The sequence below is a fragment of the Alexandromys fortis genome, unplaced genomic scaffold (assembly GCF_014885135.2).
Source record: "Alexandromys fortis isolate MF-2015 unplaced genomic scaffold, M_Fortis_MF-2015_v1.1 scaffold_2_1_26212458, whole genome shotgun sequence".
Lineage (NCBI taxonomy): Eukaryota > Metazoa > Chordata > Mammalia > Rodentia > Cricetidae > Alexandromys > Alexandromys fortis.
The window spans coordinates 17,923,558-17,948,172 of record NW_026067930.1 but is presented as its reverse complement, the minus strand read 5'-3'; the positions used below and the strand labels follow the sequence as shown (position 1 = coordinate 17,948,172).

Sequence of the window (24,615 nt, the reverse complement as noted above, 5' to 3'; positions counted from 1 at the left end):
TCTATCTCTATTTCCATTGAGGCTTTGTGGGTAAGATGTACATATAACCTGTCTATGTTAGGGCTACCTCCCTACATATCACATTATCAATACACAAATGTTACAAAAATCCAAAATATATTTCCCATAACAAACCCTCAACTTGTGTGTTGTATTGACTGACTACTATATTAACTATATTGCAACTTTCCTACTGTGCTAGACATTATTAACCACCTTTCTTTTTGTCAGACAAGGAAGTGAGATCAGAGAGAAGTAACCAGCTCATAATCACACAGACTTTAAACAGGGCTTGACTATGACACCCTGAGTCTAAGCCCAGGTCTGTCAAACCATTTACCTCGTGAAAGTATTTTGAAAGACACTTTTCATTTTCATCATTCATTTATTTTCAGTTAGCATGCAAGACAGCGGGCTCCTCTGAGCCCTTGTGTGCGCATGCTCGAGAGCTGCTCATAATCACTCACGCTGCTCCTCTATCCCAGCCTCTCCCCCACCCTGAATGCTCCTGTTTTCTTCCCAAATGGTCAAATCTAAACCCTGCGTATGAGAAGATAAAGGAATATTTTTTCAGATTTTGTGGTTTGCTTATTTTTTTACTCCTTTGATAATTAGCTTTTAAAAGATGTCTTGGGTTGATGTGGGAGTGTCATATATCAATCTGTTGATTTCATTGGTTAAGTTATAATAAACCAGCTGCTTGGCCTCATGGCTTGGAACATAGATGGGAGGAGTAAACAGAATAGAATTCTGGGTGGAAGAGGAAGTGAGGTCAGACTCTGCTCTGCTCCCAGAGAGACCCAACAGCTCTGCTGGAGCAGAGACACCATGCTCAGCTCTCCCAGGCAGATGCACGCAATGAAGCTCCTCCAATCCCGGATGGATGTAGGCTAGAATCTTCCCGGTAAGCGCACCTTGGGGTTCTTACATACATTATTAGAAATGGGCTAGTCCAGGTGCGAGAATTAGCCTGTAAGGGCTAGGGTTCATGGGCCAAGCAGTTCTTAAATGAATACAGTTTGTGTGTTGTTATTTCGGGCATGAGCTAGCCAAGCGGCCGGGGTGTTGGGGACACAGCCCCGCCGCTTCCTATTTCAACATTGGGTGGTGCTATGGTGACCGGCCACCTGCACAGCTTAGTTGGTCACAAGTTTGCAGTGTTTTTGAAAGGTAGCAATATACTTGTGGACACAAATAAAGAATGGGTGAAAAATCGTGTCTGAGTACTTACTATGTGTCATTCCTACTCTAAGAAATTCACATTGCTGTAATAATCACCGCAGCCAATCAGGTGGGTGTAGACAGAGCTTCTCGTATTACAGACAAATGATGTAAGATGAAAAGAGAAGTCATTTGCTTAGAAGGACGAAGCTGGCATTTGGAGCCAGGTTGTAAACTTCTAGAATCTGTGGCTTGGAAGGAGCATTGGTGTGATGAGAGGATACACAACAATTCCTAGAGCGCCCAGAAAGATTGCAAACACCAACAGAAACTGGCTTAATACCACCCACAATTACATGTTCCTTTTGCGCTGGGGCCCAAGGCACTGCTTTCTCTCCTTAGGAGATGAGACTGAGTGACAAAGAGTGCATGATTAAGTTGTCATGGCAGTTCCTAATTAAGGATGCTTCTTGATCAGTTGTCACACGTTCCCATTGTCATGCCTACCCGCAGGATGGATGGACTGTCTGTTCTCAAACTGTAAGCCAGAATAAACCATTCTTATCTAATATTTGGTCACAAGAAGAAAGAAGCATCTGATGCAGGATGTAAACGAAGATCTACTTGATGGATAAGAAGTTAGCAAAGCAGTCTGCATTTCCAAGCTGGGGTAGTGTCTACGAGGAAGGACCCCGTTTCCCCACCACTCACAGAAATGATTCTGCTGAGAACTTGAAAGCCTCAGCCCAGCTCCCCCACCCCTGAGTCCCCCTTCACCTCTAAGAGTCCATTTTATCTGCAATCAGAGAATAGCTCCAGTTACAGCTGGAGGGAATTCTGACTTCCATGGTTCATTTGAAAGTCCTGCATGGATTTGCATAGAGATACCATCTCCCGAGTCAACCAGGAGGGGAATGGCCTTTGTTTTCATGTTTGGTTTATGAAAGTCTTCACATGGAGTTTCCAGAGAGAAGCTGAACAGGGTAAATGACCTACAGCGGCTGGTAGCCAAGGCGAAAGTCTATTAAAAACCTATTTCTCCAAAGCACATTGCCCCATGGGCTTTAGAGAAAGGACAACCTACCGAGTGCATTTACCAAATGAGGGCTCTGCGAGACAGGAGGGTTGGTTAGCCTGGAGAAAGGCACTGTTCTGGAAGGAAGGAGGCTAAGATGGAAATTCTCGGCTCTTACATTTCCAGACTACCCCTCAGGAGCGTGGAGTGAGCTGCCTGCTAGCTGGAGGGTCGTGACGTGAGAATGAACGGCTCAATCACCTTAGCATTCTGAACTTCCCAACTGCCAGATGGAGTTCAGAGTGATACCCTTAGCCCTGACTTTATTCCCGCATGTGGGTGGGCCTTGTATACATATAGAATGAATTCCATTTTTCACCTCAGTGGTTAGCCTGTGTTAGCTGGGAGGATGTCTATGAGCTAAGGAAGCATGTCCTGCCACTGGATCTTCTTTAAGGTTAGTGGTAGACGCCAATATTTTAATATTGTGTTCTATTCTAACCAATTACATTTATATATGTGAAGGATTTTTCCATTTCCATTCTCACACCAGATAAAGGTTTATGGCTTTAGATTTCTTTGAGTGGTTTGCTCACAATCCAGGCCTGGCATCCGTGCCTCCTGTGAACGTGTACCACATCTTCTCGGAATCCCTGCTCTGGAAGCTTTTCCTATGCCACGCTCAGTTTCAGAGCCTCCACCTCTCTCTCTGAAGATGCTGACTTTAAGCAGCATCTATAATCTGTCTGTTGCCTTGGCAATGGCCTTGACCTTGGAGCTGCTGTGCCTGCTTATGCAGCCAGCGTTGAGACCCCCCAAAGATGATAGCTGTTCAATGGTAGCTTTAACTTCTAGAGAATTCTCCACACTTTTTCATAGTGACTGCCTCACTCTGCAAGCCAGAAATAATAAGCAAAGGCTCCTTATGCACCACATTAAAAATAACATTTTTAAGATTTTCATACTTTTTAATAATAGCCATCTAAAAGACGTGAGGGAACGTGTGTCTGTGATTTGCATTTCTCCAAGGATTAGTGATGTTGAGCTGTTTTTATACAAACATGTTGTTTATTTGTGTATCTTCTGAGAAATGTCTCTTTGGGTCTATAGCCCATTTTCTAATCAAGGTGTGTGTGTGTGTGTGTGTGTGTGTGTGTGTGTGTGTGTGTGTGTGTGTGATGTTGAGATGTAGGACCTCCTTGTATGTTGTGAATTCTGACAATTACCCTTTTGTCAGATATGTGGTTTTCAAATCTTTCCCCACATCCTGTAGGCTGCCTTTTTATTTTGTCATTTCCTTTGCCATTCGGAAGCTCTTTAGTTTATTGTAATCCTGTTTATCTATTTCTGCTTTTTGTTGTTTGTGCTTTTTGTGTCATATCCAAAAACTATAGCTAAGTCCACGTCAAGAAGGTTTTCTTCTAGGGGTTTCTTGATTTTAGATTTTACTTGTAAATATGCTCCTAATCTATTTTGAGTTGATTTTTCTATGTGGTTTGAGATAAGGGACCAATTTCAATCTTTTGCACATGGATATCCATTTTCCCAGAAACATTTATTAAAGTGATCTTTCTTTCCCCATATGTCTTCTCTTATTGGTATCCTTGCCAAAGATCAAATGGGTGGATCTAATTGTCCATTGTCTTCCATAAGTATGCATACTATTGGGTCAGTATCATTTGCTTTCAGGTACCACTAGCTTAATTATGTACTTGAATTCAGCAAATATAAGGTCTCCAAATGCTCATCTATAAGGAAAATGTAATGCCATGTGTAGTGATATTTCATTTGTATCTTAATAAATAAAGCTTGCCTGAAGGTCAGTACAAAGCAGTCACCCCAGTCAGCCATACAGGCCAGGCAGTGTTGGCACACACCTTTAATTTCAGCAGCAACACTAGTTAGCCACAGAGGCCGGGCGGTGTTGGTGCATGCCTTTAATCCCAGCACTAGAGAGGAATATAAGGTGGGAGGAGTCAGGAACTTGTACTCTTTCAGTCTCAAGATTTCAAAGAGGTAAGAGCTCTCTAGTAGCCGGTTTGGCTGCGTTTGCTTTTCTGATTTCAGGTTGAACCCCAAATGTCTGTCGCTGGGTTTTTATTATTCGTGCTACAGTGATGTGATGTGATATGGAGTGTGTATGTGTGTGCGCACGTGTGTGTGTGTATATGTATAACTGAATGTTATTCTTTTAAAAAAAGAAAATTCAGCTAAGTAGAATAAGTCAGAATAGGGACAGATACTCTATGATTCAACTTATGTGGAGACTCTAAAATATCAAATTCATAGAGTTTCATGATTATTACCAGGAACGAAAGAGGAAGAAACTGGTAGTTGTTGGCCAAAGGGCACATGGTTTCCCTGATGCAAAATAAAGAGGGCAGGGGGTTCTTTCGAGGTGGTAAATACGCACTATGATACTGATTGTAATGATGGTTTTAAGAATGCGAGCAACCCTCTGCATTCACCCATTTGCATACCTTACATATACAGCTTCTTGTGTGTCAATCACAGCCCGGTAAGTCTGTCCAAGAAAAGCTGTAAAGCATGTGGGTAGCTAGTATACAGCAAAGATGCCGAGGAACAGAACGAGCTGGTGCTACTTCCACAGCAACATCCCACACACCAGGAGGAACTTACTTGAGGGAAACTCTCACAAATAAAATGGGCATTGGCACGGGCTCTTTGCTGTATTGTCAAGTAAAGACCCTTGCTTGATGATTACCTTTGGACCCCAGGACTGGAAACACATACATCTAGTTTATTTCCTAGGGGATAGGATGGGTATCCAGGAAAAATTTCAGTCTGGGACATCACACAAATAATTTGGTGCCTTAAGGACAGATGGTAGTCTACTGTCTCTACACTGCTTTGTTTAATAACAGTAACTTACCTGGCTAAATAGGTACCAATATTCTTAAGGCACTTCCAGCCCTGGCCATACCATTAGGCAACACTAGAATGTGTTTTGCACTTCTCCAATTAGAATCATTGATTCTAATTAATCAATGATTAATCAATGATTCTAATTGATTAAGACACTATCAAACTTGCAACACATCACCCAAACCCCACGGTCAAGGCTACCTGGTAGCAAGAAGTGGATATGAATGCACCGGGTTGAACCAGGCTTCCTTCCTTCGCGGCATGCTGTCGTAGATTAAAAGATCTTTCTCGGTCAGAACAACGAGGGCCGGTTTCCACTGTTTCTCGCTCTCTCCTGGCACCTGAAATAGAAAGCAGAGAACTGTTCAACAGCTGGAGGACAAGGATGAGTGGGAGAAGAGACGTCAGCCACCCTTCAATCAGAGAACCAAGCAGAACACGTGTCTTTTGGTTCGGTCTTCAACAGTTGAGATGGAAGGAAATAACTATGGCACATCCTAGCGATTCCTGTTCACTGAAAATACCCTGTCCTAGGGCCCTGGCATGTGCTATCTGTGCAGCCAAGGAGGCACACAGCTGTTGCCATCTGCCGTCAGGTCTCACCTGTCAATCAGAGCTGAATCCTTATGTCACAGTGGGAAGCAAAGGCTTGGGGGGATCCGCACACGCACACTCAGCTTACACTCCGGTACGGCACATTGATTATGAAAGCTTTTGAATAAACATCCAAAGGCCTGAAAAGGATCCTGCATGTGTCTTACTCATTTGGGTGTGAGACCTATAGTCTCTTAAGTGTTGCTCTTGGATTGCTCCTCTGGTTTAGGCATCACTTCAAAATTTCTCTTCTCCCATTGACTATTAGCGACACTCAGTGAAGAATACTTACTTAACTCAAGGGCCAGTATGACCGACCAGGAACAGAACAGAAAGCACCAATTGGATAATTGGACCAAATGCATTTTTGCATCCCTTCCATTGCTGAGACCTGATGAGATCACCATTCCTTTTGGCCCAGTGTTGATTTCCCTGAACTCCCTAAATGTTCTTCTGCCCATGGAAGTGCTCTCTGTCAAGTTTGAGTTTGAGGACCCGGATTAAGCTTGTGGGGAATGTAGAATCCCAGCGCCCCCCTACCAGATATGTATTTATTGGGATGTCCAGATGATGTTTATGCTCCTTAAGTTATAGAAGCACTGTCCCAGCTTAGGTCAAAGATTTTATTTCTTTCTTTTTTCCCCTCAAAGATTGTCTTTGATAGTGATAAGCTTCTCAGTGCAAACAGTCATCTCGTAAACCAATCAAGATCTACTAAGAACTTAAAGGAACCTTGCATGAGCTAAATTCATATTACAGCTCATTCCTCCATGCATTCTTTTAAAGTATTTATTTATTATACCCATATGCTATTTAGCAAGCCTGTAGAGGTTAGAAGACAGTTTGCAGGAGTTAGTTCTCTCCTTCTGCCATGTGGCTTGGGGAGATGAAATTTAGATTGTTGGGCTTAGAGAAGAACATCTTCACATGCTCAATGACCTTGTCTCTCTGTCCCTTTCTTTCTAATCATATATATCATATTATATAGTTTACAATATATTCTTTTTTTCTTGAGACAGGTTCTCACCTAGGCTGGGTCCTCCTGCCCCAGCATCTGAAGAGCTGAGATGAAAGGCTGAGATGATGCCTGGCTTCATTGTCATAGTAAGTGCCAGAGTTGAAGTCTGCACAGAGTGGGAGGCACATACAGGTGGATCCTTTCCACACCAGAACAATAGTCAGCGCATGACCAAGTATAGAAAATGTACAACTAGGGGCTGGGGTTTATTTTCACTGTAACTTGGTGATAAATTTGGAAGCATCTAGAAGATATACCTCTGAGCATGTCTATCATAGCGTTTCCAGGGAAGTTTAACTGAGGAAGGAAGACCCCTTCCTTGTTGGAATGGGGACAGCACCATTCCGTGGGCTGTGGCTCAAGACGGAATGAAAAAGACATATGAAGTGGATTACCCACCAGTATTCATCTCTCGCTCCTTCCTGCCTGTGGGCACACTGTGACCAGATGCTCTAAGCTCCGGTGGCCATGCCTTCCCCAACACAATGGATTGTGAGCCAACACACAACCAATCCTTCGGTTGCTTTTTTCGGCTGTTTTGATCCAACAATGAGAAAAGTCACTAACGTGCCACACAAACACATAGAGACATTCTTCATAATCTTGTTTTAAATATCTATATTCTCCAGAACCAAATGTCTGTCAATAGGTGAATATATAATCATGTGCTATATATCTATATAATGAGAAAAAAGAGGTAAAACAAAAACAAAGAATGAACTATTCATGTACACCATAACATAGATGAATTCAAATAATTTTGCAGAGTAAAATAAGCCATATCTAAACTATAAATGGTGTATAATTCAATTTACGTAAGATCCAGAAAATGTAAAGTAATCCATAGTACAGTCATTTCTTGAGGGAGGAAAAGAATTAGGTTCTGTTGTTTGGAAAAAGCAGCCTCCAAAAGTGTAATACATTATAATAAACTTTTTATTTTCAGAAGACATACACACAGAAGGATTATCCATCAAGAATGGAATTTGAAGTAGTTTTGTTTCATTAGTTTATAATAAACCACGAAGAAGCCTTGCTAATTTAATTTATTAAATATTATAATAAAACATTTTAAAGAAACACAGCTTCTCCCAAGATTGCTGAGAGGAGGGTACTGATCAAAGACGCAGGTTTTACCATTTAAACAAGGTCATAAGATCATCTCTGGGACCCATGGCACGCTGTTCCCAGACTGCCTAGGGAAGAGCAGAGACAGGGAATCCATCATAAGAAAGGGGCTGGAACCCACTGCATTTTCAGCGGTCTTTCTTCCCTCAGCAGCACACTGGCCAACAGTTGATTTCTTATGAACCATCTTATTGACCAAGTCTGTGAAGGTCAGACGCTAATGTACGCTAACAGAGACCTTTGGTGGCTCTATTAAAAGTAATGTTGTGTCTTGTGGGATTTCATAATGAAGCCAGCCTCAGGGCAGAGCACATAGCCATTGAGGGAGATGTGTAACTTGGTTTTAAATCTCCTCTCATCAAAGGACATTACAAGAAGAGAAGGTGGGATGCTCAGCGGAGTCGCTACAAAGGGCCGTGCCAATCAGTGAACTTGGCCTCTCCACGGCTCGCTCATCTGCATGACACTAATGACACAACACATTCCACTGGATTTCAACTTGTCCTCTCATGCAATAAAAAAAAAAAAATCCTATTTATCTTATTCCATATCTACCTGTGAGTTCCGGATAACCAGTAAAATGGACCTGATACCCCAGACCTGTTTGCCTGGGACGGACTTGTTATAAGTTTGCCTGAGACTGAGGGTTGTCCACTAGCTGCCTTTTTCTGCCACTTAAAAACAGAATGACAGCCTTACTGAGCACTTATTATATACGGGGAGAAAGGATATCCCCCTTCTTTCTGCATGTTTGTCTACCTTAGTCTACTTAACTTCCCTTCAGGTACAGAGGTAGCAGTAATCTGATTATTCCAATCTAGGGATTATATTCAAACCTGCTTTTAGCAACAGGCATAGTTACACTCACCTGTAGCCCTTGTCTATGGTCTGTAATGAGTCTTTTTCTGTCTCACTTGTCAGCTCCCAAATAATGACATGCAGATGTATTAATTATGGAAGCTTGGCCTATAGTTTAGGTTTATCCCACTAGATCTTATAATTTAAATTAACTCATTTATATTAATTTACATGTTGCCACATGGCTTTTTACCTTTCTTTCATTCTGTATATCTGACTCCCTCCATGTCCTGTTGGTGTGTGATGCATGCTTAGGTTTATATCCTCCTTCCTTTCTCTCTACCTGGAAGTCCTGCCTATACATCCTGCCTAGCTATTGGCCATTTAACTCTTTATTAAACTAACCACAGTAATATATCTCCACACAGTGTACAAATATCCCACATTTCCTCCTTTTTGTCTAAATAAAAAGGAAAGGTTTCAACTTTAACACAGTAAAGTTATATACAAAAAGGACAATTACCAAACAAGAAATACATTCACAATGTCTAGTCTGTCTTTGACAAATTTAAAGAAAATATTACATTATCTTTCCTATCTTAGTGAGTCCAAAGTTTTGTACCTAATTACTTTTTATCCTAACATATATTATCAACCCAAAACAATTTTTTTCAACCTCAAAGCATTCTCCTAGATAAGCAACCTAAGTTTTCATGTCTCTCAACCATGTATATTTTACACCTCTTTTGTGAGGTTCTTTTCTGAATTTGTAACAAGGAAAACTGTAAACTATAACCATCTAGTCTTCAATCTCAACAGAGACCAGAGAAGGATATACCAATCACCTGAGTAAACAAGAAATGCCGAGCAACCGACTTCTGAAACTATAAAAATGACAGACATTTGTCTGCCTAGACAGTCACTCAAGGTTCCTTTGTAACATTAAGGCATCTGTATTCAACCTACAGGCCTAGAAAATCTGACAAACGTTTCTGTGAAGTCTTGGCTGGATAGTCTATGCACAGCTGCAAGTGCTTTGTAAATTCAGGTCAATCTGAGTTTGGCTGGACCATCTCAGTTAGGAGCTTTGAAGTTGTCTTGGATGTGGAATTTTGAGGAAACTGTAACACAGGCATTCTGAGAGGCTGCATCACCTGGGCTACTTGTCTTCATTGGTGTCTGGTCTTTTTTTTTCTGGAAATACATAAACTTCTGAAGGTAGCATATATATCTATATTAACACAAGTATAGAATGTGCAGTGTGTATAAGTCACCTAAAGAAGATTTTTTTTTGTCCTATGTTTTGGCAGGTAAAGTCATCTGTCAACTTTATACGTCCATTTGCACTGTATAATCAGCCTCTTTCCATGCCATCTGAAAAGATGTTATGTAACAGTAAGTTATGAGAACTGTGTAGCCAACAAGATTTGTCATGGCTCATCCAGTCTCAGAGCTGTTACCATGTCAAGCCTATACATCACCTCTCTCGTCGGCTTTCTTGGCTTTTTTTTTTCATTTGCAGTCAAGATCCTCAGGAGCTCTCCTCTGGATTAAATCTGATTTTAACTAATTTTGAAGAGAACCATAACTTTCCTGTGGAAACAAAGGCATAACCTCTCCCCGCAATGCATCATATTCTCTGACTTCCATTTTGAAGTTAAGACTTTCTTAAAGTATATAGGTTGGTTTAATTTAGCAGTTTCCATAATCCAATGTCTCTCAGCAGCTATTGCTTTTGTACATTATCATTTAAAAAATTCAAAGTGAACAAAGCACCATACAGAATTCAGACATCCTGTGTATTTCCCATCATTATGTGGTTTATTCTTTTTATATTAGTTTCTTTAAAGACTTTATTTTATTATTTTTAAGCTAGTGGTTTTTTTTTCTCTGACTGTCTATATCCATTTTATTTATTTTTTTTTTTTTTGCTTTAGCCTCTAAGCACATTTTTAAACACTCTATCTGTTCAGAGGTTTTCTTGGACTGGACCTCAGTTTACAAAGCACGTGCAGTCATGCATTTGCAGCGTTCTCTGGCCACATGAGCCAAATCTTAAACCACTGCGATGCTGCTGCAGGGGCTCTGGAGGCTAGCTCTGCCCCCTTCTGATCCCTGAGGGTCTAGCCTCATGTCAGCAGTGCAAACATCCCACAACAGTGGTCACCACCCTTCCATCAAGTCTCTGCAATGGCAAAGCCAGAGTGCGTGTGCTCGACTGATCCTAGCTTGGCCATTGCCTCCCTTTGCAGATTAGTATCCTGGAATGCACATCAGGTGAGCAAGACATACTACCATTTAGGCCACATTTCACAAGGAGCTGTGACAAATCTATGTCCCATCGTATGCATGCACCCTAGGAAAGCTATGAATGAGGCCTGACACAAAACAGCAAGCTTTAAGACATGGTGAGATTTTTTTTTTGACAATTATCTTGTTCTCAAGCTGAATTTCATATAGAAAATGCTTGTTAAAATGTTGGACCTGCTGATAAACATCTATCGAAATTTGGCTCCTTGTTCAGGGTTGTTGATAAATGATTTTTTAGTAAACCCTTCATATGGATCTAGGTCAAAAACAACAAAGAGAATGGACAGATCATCATATTATCCTAAATCTTATTCCAAACCTCTATGTAGGCATTCTGAGAGAAGTCCTGATGGTTTGCTAGGACTCCAAAACGGCTTCTGCTGTGTATCCATTTTGCTGTCCACACTTTGGATAGAGTATACCCAACCTCACTGATTTCACCACTAGAAGCTTGGTCCTTCTAGAGAAGCCTCCATGGCCCTCAAATCCTCTTTATATCCCAGACCCAGCTTTCTGCATCTCTACCTGCCTACCATGGCAAGCTTTGTCCCTCCTTACTTGGGACAAACTTTAAAAAAAACCACCTCAGCAGTCATCCTGTTTAAAGTCAAATACGTGTTGGTCACCCACTGTGAATGCCCAAGACCACCCGGAAACATCCGGGGCTTTCCCGCAGGATGTGGCCAGTTCCTCGGGATACACTTAGACATCGGCTGCTTGAAATGAAGACCTGTGGTCTGTAGGAAGAGACTTTCCTTCTGAAACTTAACAATGGCTCACTCTTTCAAACACATAAATACTCCCTTTGAATCTTGTTTGCTCATTGACTCTGCTTGTTCTTGTCCCGGGAAAGTCCAAAGATAAATTTTAAAGCTGTGCTCTGCCGGAGTTTTACACTATTACTGAACTAAGGTGGGGATTGCTTGCAATCTGTTAACTCTTTGCATCTTTTAAAGGTAGTAAGTTAGAAGGGCAGCTGAGAGAGGAAGCCTTAGAGAGAACTTAGTACATTCGTTGGTTTGAGTCATGTAAAGCTGGAGGCTTAAGGGTTTGCAACAGGACAAGAATTCTCTTTATCAAAGAAGGGTGGCCGTGACTAGCACAGCGATGGGTTAAATCGTATTTCCCAGTTGTGACCTTAGTTGAAGACAGGGCCTGTATAGATAGATGACTTCATCAAGTTAGGATAAGTTGGATTCTTTATTAGTTACAATGCTGTGACAAAATATCTGGCAAGAATCAAATTCAGGGAGGAATGGTTTCTCAGCTTTCAGTTAGAGGAGGCACAGTCCATCACAATGAGGAAGTCATGGCAGCATTAGCCTAAAGCAGCCAGTTAGTCATGTTACGTCCTCAGTCAGGAATCAGAGAGCAGTGAAGGAACTGGTACTCAACTCTCTTCCGTGTTTATATTCTGTCCTAGACCTCAGCCCATTGACACTTTGTGTAGGTTTCCCCAGCTCAATGAATTAGAAAATCCCTTACAGACATCCCCAGAGATTTGTTTCTGGTATGATTCTAGATCCCATTGAGGTGACAGTCTCTAATCCAAAATACTATGCACACTGAGGAACTGTGCACACAGACACACACAAAGAAATGAGGCTGTGTGAACACTGGGACTTAAGAAGGATGGTGCATCTTCAAACAGAAGATCGCCAGCAATCTCATGGTGACCAGCAACTAGTGAAGGAACACAAGACATCATCTGTCCTACAACTCTTAGAAAAAAAACCGTAGTCAGCACTTTGGCCTTGGATTTCAACTTCGTAAAATTAAGAGACAAGTTTCTGCTGTGAAGCCATCCAGTTTGTGGTTCTGTGTCCGGTAAACCTTAGCAAGCAAATGCAAGCACCATGGTATTTTACCAACCCTTTGAGGCATTGATTACTATCCCCACTTGCCAGCAGAAGAAATCATGCTTCTGAAAACTCATTTTGTGGCCAAGGTTAAAAGCTTATCATTAGAAAGCCACTGATGTGCACTCTTGTAGCTAAAACTTGTGCTGTTTCCAGACCATAAACTGCCTCCCACAAGAAGAAAATGAGGAGTGATGTGGGAATATCACCAAGACTGTGGGCAGAAGGCAGATGGGAACCCAGAAGGATGGTTCCCTGCAGGCTGGAGTACACAGGATCCAGCTCACAGCAGCCGAGCTGCATGCCACGCCTCCCCTGGGGCCTTCCTGTCAGTCTGTCTTTCTTTCTCATTTCTTGGCACAGGGGGTTACACCCTGAGCAGACAGCAGTTTGGCTCAACTTCCTAAATTCCTTTCTTGGTAATCAAAGCTCTCTATCCCTAAGCCTCCCGTCTGATTAAAGTCATTCAAGACTAAGGTGTGAATGACTCACCAGCCTTAAGGGATGTCTCTATTTATAACACAAAGAGAGAAAAAAGTAGTTGCTTAATGTTTACTCCTCACTGAAAAAAAAAAATCGAAAGAATAATATGCTCATCGTGGCTTCTCCTCTGAAGGAGGCAAAGCATCCTGAGTTTGCTTTGCGGTTGTTGTGTTGTTGCTGTAGCGCGCCATTCTCTTTGCTGGGGGTGCTTTCTCCACTTCCATTGCTTGCTGATCCTCTGGAAGCTAGTGTAGCTTTTTTTACAGGAAACACTCGTGACAAGTTCAGCCGCATAGGACACTCGGGCAGAGTAGGCGAGGGAGCGACGGCGGGATATTTAGTACTGCAAAGGTTTTCTATATAGTTGTACCAATAGGAAGCCAATAGAGCTCATGACAGGGGAAATATCGGATACAAAACACTGCTTTCCGCAGGATGTCTGTGACTGTGTTAACCACAGACTTTCATAGACAAGGAGTCACAAGGCAGGACAATGTAGCCTGATTACATTGTAGAACCAGGTGTAAGAAGACCACCGATTCTCCTGCTTTGGCCTGCCAAGGGCTGGGTCACAAGCTTGTGCCACTCCACTTGGCTCAGCCTTCCAGTATTTCGACAGAAGGCAGGGATATGGACACTTGCATGTGAATTTACACTGTTTTAGAAATTTGTGTACTATTTTCCATCTTTTGTTGTTTGCTTTGTTTTTGTTTGTTTGTTGAGACAGGGTTTCTCTGTATAGTCCTAGCTATCTTGGAACTCACCCTGTAGACCAGGCTGGCCTCGAACTCACAGAGATCTACTTGCCTCTGTCTCCTTATTGCTGGGATTAAAGGCCTGGCCCTATTTTCTGGATATGGAAGTCAGAAGCCTTAAAGGGAAGGTATAGGCAGGGCTGGTCTCATCTGCAAGCTTCAGGGGCGTTTCCTTAACTTTCACACTTCTTAGAGGCGCTCTCCTCACTTGATTCCCGAACCAGCATGTTGCTATCTTTTTCTCCCTTGGCTCTTTATCAGCATATATTCTTCTCTCAATTCTGACATGCGCCCCCCCCCCAACCCGCACTCTGCACAAAGATGCACAGACAATCTAGTACGGCCTCCAAAATCTTATAATTCCAAACTTAAACCACACTTACACAGTCCCCTTTCTGACCTAAGAGTAAAGTGGTACAATCACAGGTTCAAGGGACTAGGGTGACATCACTGGAAGCAAGGCTCATGCTGCCTACCTGAGTCAGCAACTAATTCAAGTTATATAAATCGTGTCTGGAGTAGAATGATAGGGAGTCTGAATCATACTTTATTTAGACTTCTCCCCTGTGCTGCCTGCACATATCATAAAGGAACATACGGTAAGTAAACAAGGCCAGCAAAATATCAAGAACTGTTGAAACTAGGGCATCAGGGCCTGAAGGCTTATTATTTTTTTATTTTTATGTAAAATTTAAAGATTCCCATAAAAGGAAATTTAAAAATAAACCACATGGAGACAATGAGAAATACATCTGTCGGGCAGTTACGGTCTCAGACTGTTAAATGTTCATAACTGTCAAATGATTAGCACTAATCTGCTCAGAAATATAAGGCACAAACATACACAATCGCCTCTAGGGCCATTAATTTTATGGAAAAACCACTTCTCGTTGAGGCTATATGTCTAGAAAAGATTGCCATGTGGATCAGCTGGCTTATGGGCAAAGGCGTCACTCTCATGAATGGAAGTGGAGACGGTTCAATTTGTTGAGGGTGCAGGAAGAACAGAAAAGGGGCAGGGGACGATTCTCTAGGTTTTGTTCTCGAAATTGAACTCAATCTTCACACATGACAAACATATACCATACCAGAGAGCTACCATACCCAGCCCATATCACTTTTTGTGTATGTGTGCATGTGTATGTGTGTGTGCATGTGCGTGTGTATGTGTGTGTGTGTGTGCGCGCGCATGTGTATGTGCACATTTCATTTAGCAGATTCTGGTTGAGGAATAGGGGAGGTCCTACCTGCCCTGCTCTCTCAGGCCCTTCCAGGCACATGGCAAGTCTTCCATTCCTCTAGAGCATGGGTTGAGGACTTAGAAGCTAGTAATCCAGAGGCTCTGTCATGGACAGCCTTCATCTATCCACGGCTTCAACTCCCTTTTCTGTTTACCAGGTGTGAGCTGTTCATGCTCGGCTTGCGGACGTGGATGAAGGACTGCCTCTCACCTGCAATGCTCATGGATCATTAAATTAGACTCCTCTCCGCCTGGGAGGGAAAGCTATTTTATACGTTTATTAACTCCAAAGGGCTGTTTGAATTACACTGCCTATTTGGTTAACAAGTTGCCCTTGTTACAGACTATGTCCTTACCACCTAGGACACCTGGCCTTTAAAGGGTGCAAACAGGGAACAGAAATTCTCCCCCCACCTTAAGGAACCTTTCGAAAGGCAGGTGTCATTATCACTAAGTCATAATAAAAAATAATAGCAGGCTCTTGGAAAAGCAGTTTTTGTTTCATTATCCCATTTTCAGAGGAGAGAAGAGTGGGTGTAATTCACAGGCTTCTTGTCCACTTCCCCCACATTATTTATTCTTCAGGAAGGAAAGATGAGAGTTTTTGAACGCTAACAATGGTTAAAGTGTAAGACTCTTCAGTCCCATTAACACATCGCCTTTCTGCCAAGTCATAGCCGGACTCTACGGCTTTTTAGTAGTCTTGGGCACCCCAATGTTATTGATGTAGTGAAGACACATGATTGTATTTGTTTCTGGTTGAATCTATCATCAGTTATTATGGAATGACCAGACAAAAACATATAAGAGTTAATTTTAGAGAAACCTCAGAACTGTATGTCAAATGACTAAGAAACAATCAAAGCCCAGGTTTACTTTTCTTTCCTTACCCTCCATGGAAACCACCCAATTGATACTATTCACCTTTGACAAGCACAATAGCATAAATCTCTTTAAAAATTGTAAAGAACAAGTTGAACTGAATTATTCTCCCCCCCCCCCGTGTGTATCTGTCTATCTGTCTGTGTGGTCTGTGTGTCTGTCTGTCTTTGTGTATGCCAAGGAGCTCATATGAGCTTCAAAAGACTAATCTGTATTTTCCCATCAGTCCATAGGTCCTGGGGATTGAACTCAGGTCAGCAGGTTTGGCAAGGGCACCTCTAACCACAAGTTCTCTCATCAGCCCCCTGTACCCCAAGTATAAATCACACCTGCCACTTCTAGCCTGCAGTTCAGCTTGTTTCTTTCCACTGTGACTGATCTTGAACAACGCAGTCCTATCTTCCCCATGCTTCAGCATCCTCATCTCTGAAAAGGGATAATAAAACTCCCTCTCTGGAAGGCTCCCAGGATGAATTCAGACAGTGTAAAGGGGGCTGTAGTGGTGTCGATCCATGGAAGAGGACGTTCACAAAGCCCACTGTTTCTCAACATTTTGTCTGTGGTTCACTAGTGTCTGATTTAGCAGGGATGCTGTTTACAGAGCCAGATAGTTTCTCCTCCTAGGATCCATTATTGGAAATTGCTGGAGGCACAATCTATATTTATAGCAGGAAGCCCGGGTATGTCTTCTGTGCAAAGACTTGGGAATATCCATAGTGTCAATTGTCGTCATCATTGTCTTTGTCTTGGGTGTAGTCTAATGATCTGGATCCTGGGTGTCCTTGTCTCCGCAACAGTGGGTACCAGTCAAAACTGGATTTTTGAATCCAGCAACTAGTGAGTCCTGATATTTTAGGATTAAGAACACATGTCTTGGTGTCTACACTTTAGAGTATCCCACCACACTGGGATACACTAGCCCATATACTCCTTTGATTCCTGGGTGACAACTCCTTTTTTTATTTAACCATTCAGTCATTGTCTAGGATACTGAGATAAGTGCTTGTTGACATGGCCTACATCAAGGCACACACACCAATGTAAGAAAACTTTCAGGGATTTCCTCTCCTTTGCAGCCTTCTGGTATTATATTCATTAACATTTGATTACTTTTCTGTAGTTTTTCCTAATTACATTCAATATATATACATATATATGTATATATATATATATATATATATGCTTTTGCATTTTTGCTGTTTTTACTTGTGTTGTTGCAGAAATACTTTCTACTTTGGGTAACCAAGTTAGCTCTGGCTACTGTAACACATGGCTATAGATTAAGCAGTCTAATAAGAAAATGTTTGGGAGTCTGCGAAACACAAGGTCAAGGGACTAACTGCTAGGGCCAGTGTCTGTCTTGCTTCCTGGTTTGCAGATGGTTGTTTCCTTGCTATGCTCAGGAGCAGCATGCTCCTTCCTAGAGCAAACAGGTAGGGAAGAGAATTTCAAGTATCTTTGAATAGCCCACAAAAGCTCGAACCAATCAAACAAAGCATAAAGAAGCAGTGTTCAAAACAGAGAGTCAAATCTTCCAGGGTTTAAATCCTTCCAAACATGGCATTTGTTTGGAAGAGCCCTGGCTTCAGGAAGTCTGTTATAACAGCTCTCTTACAAAATTACCGTGATGTTAATTAAATATAGTCTTGGATTTGTCAAACCAAGAAAGCAGTGACTCTGGGGAACCCAAAAGGCCATTCTTTTCTCGAAGAGCAAAGTCTTTTCTAGCTTGCTTCAGAGTGCATCCATTCATCCCCTACGTGTTTTTGTAGCACAGGCTGTGTGGTAGGCACTGTGGAAAGTACCTCAGATAGTAACAGGCAGTCAGCAAGGGGTCTAAATAAACAAGAAGAATGAAAAAGCCAACCGAACCGGTGTTACAAGGAGATAAAACGTGTGCCTATGATTTAAATGCACTGAAAATCTAATGAAAATGTCATGTAGGAATACTTCATTTACTGTCCAATGGCAATTGATGCTCTAATTCTGTGGCGAGTTGTCTAAGTCTAGATGAGATTCTGTCATCTGTAATATCAATCATCTTATTTACGTCAATTGCAATTGTAAGATTACTTTAATGTCTCTAAACTAGCAGGAGTATTTGTAAAAAAAAAAAAAAAAAACAAAAAAACGACTGGGTTTACTTTGATGCCTGTGCAGGTTAATTTTAACTCTCAATTTGAATTACCTAGAAAGGGAATTTCAAGTGAGGAGTTCCCTCCATCCGCTCAGCTTGGCCTCTGGGCATGTCTGTTAGAGATGGTCTTGACTGTTTATTGAGGTGGGAAGACCCACCCTGAGTGAGAGGAAGCATTTCATGGGTTTGACCCAGCAAAAAGGAAGGGCTTGCTTATTCTCCTTCTGTGTTTCCCTGTGGGTGAGATGGGACAGTTTCTGCACTGACTTCCCTGAAATGATGACTGGTACCTTGGAACTATAAGTCACATAAATCCTCCCTTATACCACGTTTTTTCAGGGCATTGAAGGATGCCAATAAAAATGAAACTAGGGCAATGATCTAATCTACGATCTTTGGGACTATTTATTCAGCCCATTTGTAGTCTAAAACACCTTTAAAATTTGGAGTTTAGACAAGCATACAGCTGTGATTTCAAGAGATACCGGATTCTTAGAAGGAAGTTCAAATTTAATTGATGGTCAGAATCAAGAGAGAGAGCTCAGGAAATCAGGCTGAAGACCAGGGTTGTTAGTATAACAACTAGACAAGCAGGGCAGCATTGTCCCAAAAGGAAGTGGTTGAGGAGGGAGATACCTGTGGATAGGACAAAGGAGACCAAGATCCTATGATGTAGTTGAAGCAGCTATCTGTCACCCCGTGCGTATAGGTGGCACTCACATAGTCTAGACCAGAATGCCCTCTTCACCAGGCAAAACTACTTAGTTGTCTACTTGCTTATGTTCTACCAACACCACATACTGGCTTAGCTTAAGTAGTTAATAATATCTACTTATAAGATTGTTATGAGAATCACATGAAGTAACATACAATAGGTGGGACTCTAGTAAACACTATATAACAGTATTCCAGGAATACATGCTATAAACGTGAACACTATGACCTATGACACTTCCTTGAATCCCCTTGCTCACCGCATGTGAAAAATACAGGAAACCCACTTGTATGAAAGTGTGGAAGACCCATTTGTATAAATTAGCACGCCCACTGTCTTACCACGGCCTTAACTGAGTTGGTCTCTGCTACTCTTTTGTGACACGGCTCTGGTTCTCAGAATGAAGCACTCATGGGTGGCTGTTTTCTAGGGAGAGCCTTGCAGAATTGGACAACACATGAGATGTGCCACAGCAATCTGGAGCTCTGCATGCAGAGTCTCAGACGGGCCACTCCTAGATTCCCTTATGAAAATTCGTCACCTCGAACTCTACTTCCACAACAGTCTTTCGTCTTTCCTAACAATTCGTTTCTTCCTCAAGCATCTTCCAGTGTGCTATGCATTTACTAAACACCGATTTAATCCGTCTCATCTTAGCTTTTCTCATTAGAGCCTCTTGTCTCTAGCTGTGTTTAATGGCATATATGGTCTTCTAGATTAATTGGCAGAGACGTTCAACATTCCCAGGAGCGTTTGGTCTCTTCTGGGAAGGAATGTCTAAGAATACCTCACTTGATACCTCAGAAAGAGGGGAGGGTGAGGATTGGGGCCGAAAGCGCAGTATCCCCAAGGGGATAGGTGGTAGATACCCTGAGGCTGGAATCAATTCCCCAAGGGGATAGGTTGTAGATACCCTGCGGCTGGAATCAATAGCTGCTCTGACACCTAATCTTCAGCACCATTCTAACTGGAGCCCGAGGAACTTCTGCATCCTTTGCAGCCTAGTTGCCGGAGTGTCGTGCATAGTCCATAGTCCTCTCCTGTGAAAACTCCATTCTCTCTTTTCATAATGTGCAAACAGGTGGAAAGATCCGTGCTGAAGAAGGTGGCTTCTTTGGTATTTAAGATTTTTTTTTTTTGCCTCAGTTGTTATAAAGATCCATTTTTATCAAATTAAATTGCAAGAGAGATGGTTCAGATGATGATGGTGGTGATGGTGACCACTTGTTTAATTTTGCTACATTTGCATAATGGGAGCACTAGGAGTCAATTTCTTTCTATTGTTTCTATAACAATAGTCACTAATTATCTCTAGTTGGCCCCGTTCATCAGAACAGTATAATCATCTATGAACACAGCACTTCCCCCCCCCCAAACAGAATTTAGAAGGCCGAAAACTTTGATCAGAAGCTACCAGGACAGCAAAGCAATATAATTCACAGAACTATAGTCCCACTTCACTAGTAAGTAAAGAATTTTAAAAATAATTTATGCCACTAAAGGTTGCCTATCTGAAAATCTATAACCCTCCATGTTACAAATATTCACCAAGCACATGCTTTGTATCAGACACTGTGCTAGGATCCAAGCATGATTTGATAGGCAGAATCAGGTCAGCATTTCTTAGATGGCGTTCACGATAGACTTCCCATAAGCCACCAGCATATAGGAAGTTAATCACTATAAACTGTGGTGACTGCAGTCATTTATCACGACGGTTGTTCAAGAGTTCCAGAGAGTCAAATCCACGGGCTCTTTCTCCAGAGGTGTTTCTATTTTGAATTTTGGAATTCCCTTTAAATCACATACCTCTGGGGCAGGTGTGAACAAGGTCAGGGTGTTTGTGAGGCGTACCTGGACTAACAGGTGCATGGGAATTTTTGGCTTCCTGTGAAGGTTTCTGCAAACAGCGCATTCCTCTGCATCTGCGCTTTCACCCACACCCTGTTCCCATGGCGTTTTTGGTCAAATGTTTATACAGCTGCGAGAAAGAAAAACTTGGGGAAGGAATAAAATCAACATTTGAGACTCAAAACAAAAGCAAAACCAAAAAAATAGTCCAGGCTCTGACTTTGATTTTTCCATCGTCTACGGTTTGGAAAAAAAAAAAAAAAAAAGGTTTTGATTCACAAAGAGGCTAAGTGAAGAAAAACATGGAGTTAAATTGTGGCAGCAGGGATGCTGTTCTGTGTAGTTAACAGGAGCGTGGGCACTACCTGAAACACGTGTCTGGAAGAAACTGGTAAAGCCTCCCCAGCCAGCACACACTGAATGGCTTGACGCTGTCTCAGTGCAACTAGCAATTCCCAGAAGCCCTGAGAAGGTAGGCTTAGCCACTCATCCCAATCCCTTATTTCCAGAGAAAAGAAATGTCAAAAAGCCGAAGAGAGGATTCATTCAATATGGCCACGTTAGCAAGAGGAACAAACGAAGGAGTCTAGTGTCCTCAGGGGTGTCTTTGGGGTATGCTATGCGTCCAGGAATAAATTTAGGAAGAGCTGGGACAAGAGGTCTACATACTTAAGCAGTGTGCTCCAGGTGTGCTGTCTCTCACTGCCTTATTTCTGGTTCGGTAAGGCACCCCAAAGAAACCCTTACCCTGCCATTGCTCAAGGGGATCGATGTGGTCCTGAGGAGATGACTGCTTCTGCTCAAGTGTGCAATCTCACCATCGTGGACAGCTCCCCCTATCCTGCAGGCATATGTGAGACTATTTTGCAAGCTTCTGTGGTTCCTGGATCCCAGAACGGCTTATCTCAGGGCCTTCGGTCTTGGAGATAAATGAGGTACTTTATGAGTGATGAACATGTTGAGCCCAGAGTTCAGCAGGAGACTCAAAGTAAAGGATACAGGCAAAAACTAAAGATACTGACTATGTACTTCTGTTCTGTTTAGTTATCGTGTAGGCCCAAGTGAGAAGTTGATGCTTTTTTGTTTGTTTGTTTGTGTTTGTTTCTGTTTCTGTTCCCCCCCCCCCCAGGGTTTCTCTGCAGCTTTGGAGCCTGTCCTGGAAACTAGCTCTTGTAGACCAGTCTGGTCTTGAACTCAACAGAGATCTGCCTGCCTCTGTCTCCCGAGTGCTGGGATTAAAGGCGTGCGCCACCACCGCCCGGCTGGAGTCAACGCTTTTTAACAGTAGCAACTTCTAATCGCCTGTTTCAACGCTACTCTTCTTCCCTTTGTGTCACAGAACCCTGACGTCTCATACCTGATACTTTTATCACAGTATCCACATCCAATAAAACCCTTCCTATAGCTCTTGCCATCCTGTCCTCTCCAGAACTGGACAGAATGAATAAAGGCCAAGGGCTCTCTGACATACAGAGTTGTTATAGTAATAGATCAGAAAAGGAGGCAAACACGTAACAATAAAATGTGACAAACAGCCGAGCAGGTTGTGGGACAGAGAGTGACACACGTCAAATAAGCTTCTAAGGTTGTTAAGTCTGAAGGGATTGATCTTACGTGAGGCATTTATATCCTAACGTGAGGGTATTTATATCTTAACAAGGGGCAAACCCTCAGGACGAAGAAATGAATTGTTAGAGATGGGATTTTAACAACAACATGCCTCATGAGAAGTGTATTTGGGGTGGGGGCAGACATTTATTTACATGGACTTTTCTTAAAGCCATGAACCAACTTATCTATGAAACTATTGGAAGGATCTATTCTAAAGTTGGGCCTAAATCCGCAAATACAAAAAGTCTCTGTCTGAATGTGGGAATATATTGAGCTGCTGAGAGGTTCCTTGTTAGGATAACATCAGGCAGTAGAGCAAGGATGGACCTTCGTTGGTCCTTTGACCCAGTGCTGCATTGTTTGAGGTTTTATGATTAATATTTTACTGTGAACCACAAGGGGAGTCTTTTTCTGCTAAAGAGCTTTTGTCCTAGTGGCTGTCAAGTCATGATAAATGATTTGAAATTTACGAATTTTTTCCAGGCTTTGAATGTCCTATTCTAGCATGTTAGAGGGTTATGTCTGAATCTCATGGAAAGAAGTGAAGGCCGCAGGGACCAGGGATAACAAGAGTTGCTGTTTGGTGATATTGAGCTATGCAGGAAGTTGAACAGTTATTTTTTTTAATATATATATATTATGAATTACTATGAGCACTACATATGTATACATATGGGTGTTTTGCCTGCATGTTTGTCTGTTTACTGTATGGTACTATGCCCATGGAGGCCAGAAGAGGGCCTCCCTAGGACTAGAGTTACAGATTACTGTAAGCCACTATGAAGGTGCTGGAAATCGAATCTGGGTTAGGTCCCACTGCAAGCGCAGACGGTGCTCTCAACCATCTCGCTCGCCCAATAGTGCATCTAGAACCGACCAAAAGAACCCAGAATTATCTCATCAGTTCAATCTTAATCATTTGTGCAAAGATTCCCCTCCCCCCCATCCAAAAGGCAACATTCACAGGGCTATGACCCGAATATCCTTGCGTGGCATTATGCACGTGTTAAGTAAAAGCCAATCAGAAGAAGAGAAAGGATGAGGCCTGTATCTAACGCGTCCAGCAAATGAGCCCACTGTAAGGAAACCTCAAATCAAGGTTTATAGGACAAGAGTGAAAACAGGCCTCAAATCAAGATTTATTCCTGGGTGAGATCAACCTTCGATTCTTGATTCTTTATTGATTACCATTTCAAACCTTAAATGTTTCTAACGTACTATAGATGGCGTGTGATAAGAGGCAGCTGTGTAGCTCTGTCGCATCAGTATCTTGCTGCTACCTCTTGAAATAGCGAGACAGACAAAGCGACGCTGCATGCTCATTCATTCTTGTGTCTCTGAAGTGATTTGCTCCTTAATGGTTGTGCTCCAAACACCAGTTTTACATTTATGGCCTCATTCGAATCAAGCGTGAGAAATTGGCTATCCCTTTGACAGTGATACAAACTCTGGGAAGAATGAATACAATCATCCAGTTCGCCAGCGTTTGACTGGCCACTGTGGGGAAAACCACTTCTCTTCATTTGTTGGAGGTTTTTGGATAGCAGTCAGTTTAGTGCTGAAATCCGCAATGTAAGGAGTGGTTAAAGGTTTACAGTTACTTTGTGTGTCAGAGATGCATTTAGATGTCAAGAGAGGAGTCATATAGCTTGTTTTTTTTTTTAAAAAAAATGATAGCCATTTCTCTTTATATATGAATTTTTTTTCCTCTTTGTACAACGAATAGCTATTAACGAGGATCTCTTGGTACAGCTAATCTTCCGTTTATTGATCTGGCTCCCAGTAATGTGGCTATATAGAGCTTGTTAAAATTCATCAAGCTGTACTAATAGTATATCCATACATTATATTTTTAAAGCATAGCAATTTCTTATTGTTAGTAAAATCAGGAAATGCAGAGATGCAAGAAGAAACACATTAAAAAGCATCACCAATTTGTAGTGCCTTGAAGTTCTGTTGGAATGTTGCAATTTACTTATTCTTCCTGTTTGCCTGTTTGTTGTTGATAAGATGACTGTAAGTCCATCAAGAGGAAGAGCCCATCTTGGCTGGGCTTTCAATGGGTTTTGACTGATAGAATGCGGTGTTTAGGATGCTGTGGGCTTCAAGACCATATGCTGCTTAGGCTACTGGGAACTTAAAATTCCCTTAGCTGAGAGCCAACTGCTGAGA

The 24,615-nt window shown here is 42.0% G+C and overlaps 1 protein-coding gene across 1 annotated transcript in view; it reads right to left on the bottom strand.

The window, feature by feature from the left end:
- The window catches only part of Sntb1 (syntrophin beta 1), a 208,197-nt gene that overhangs the window by 14,986 nt on the left and 168,596 nt on the right, over nt 1-24,615 (bottom strand). Inside the window, exon 4 of the mRNA XM_050144972.1 lies at nt 5,264-5,403. Within this exon, the coding sequence (XP_050000929.1) occupies nt 5,264-5,403 (140 nt within the window). The remainder of the gene's footprint in view (nt 1-5,263; nt 5,404-24,615) is intronic.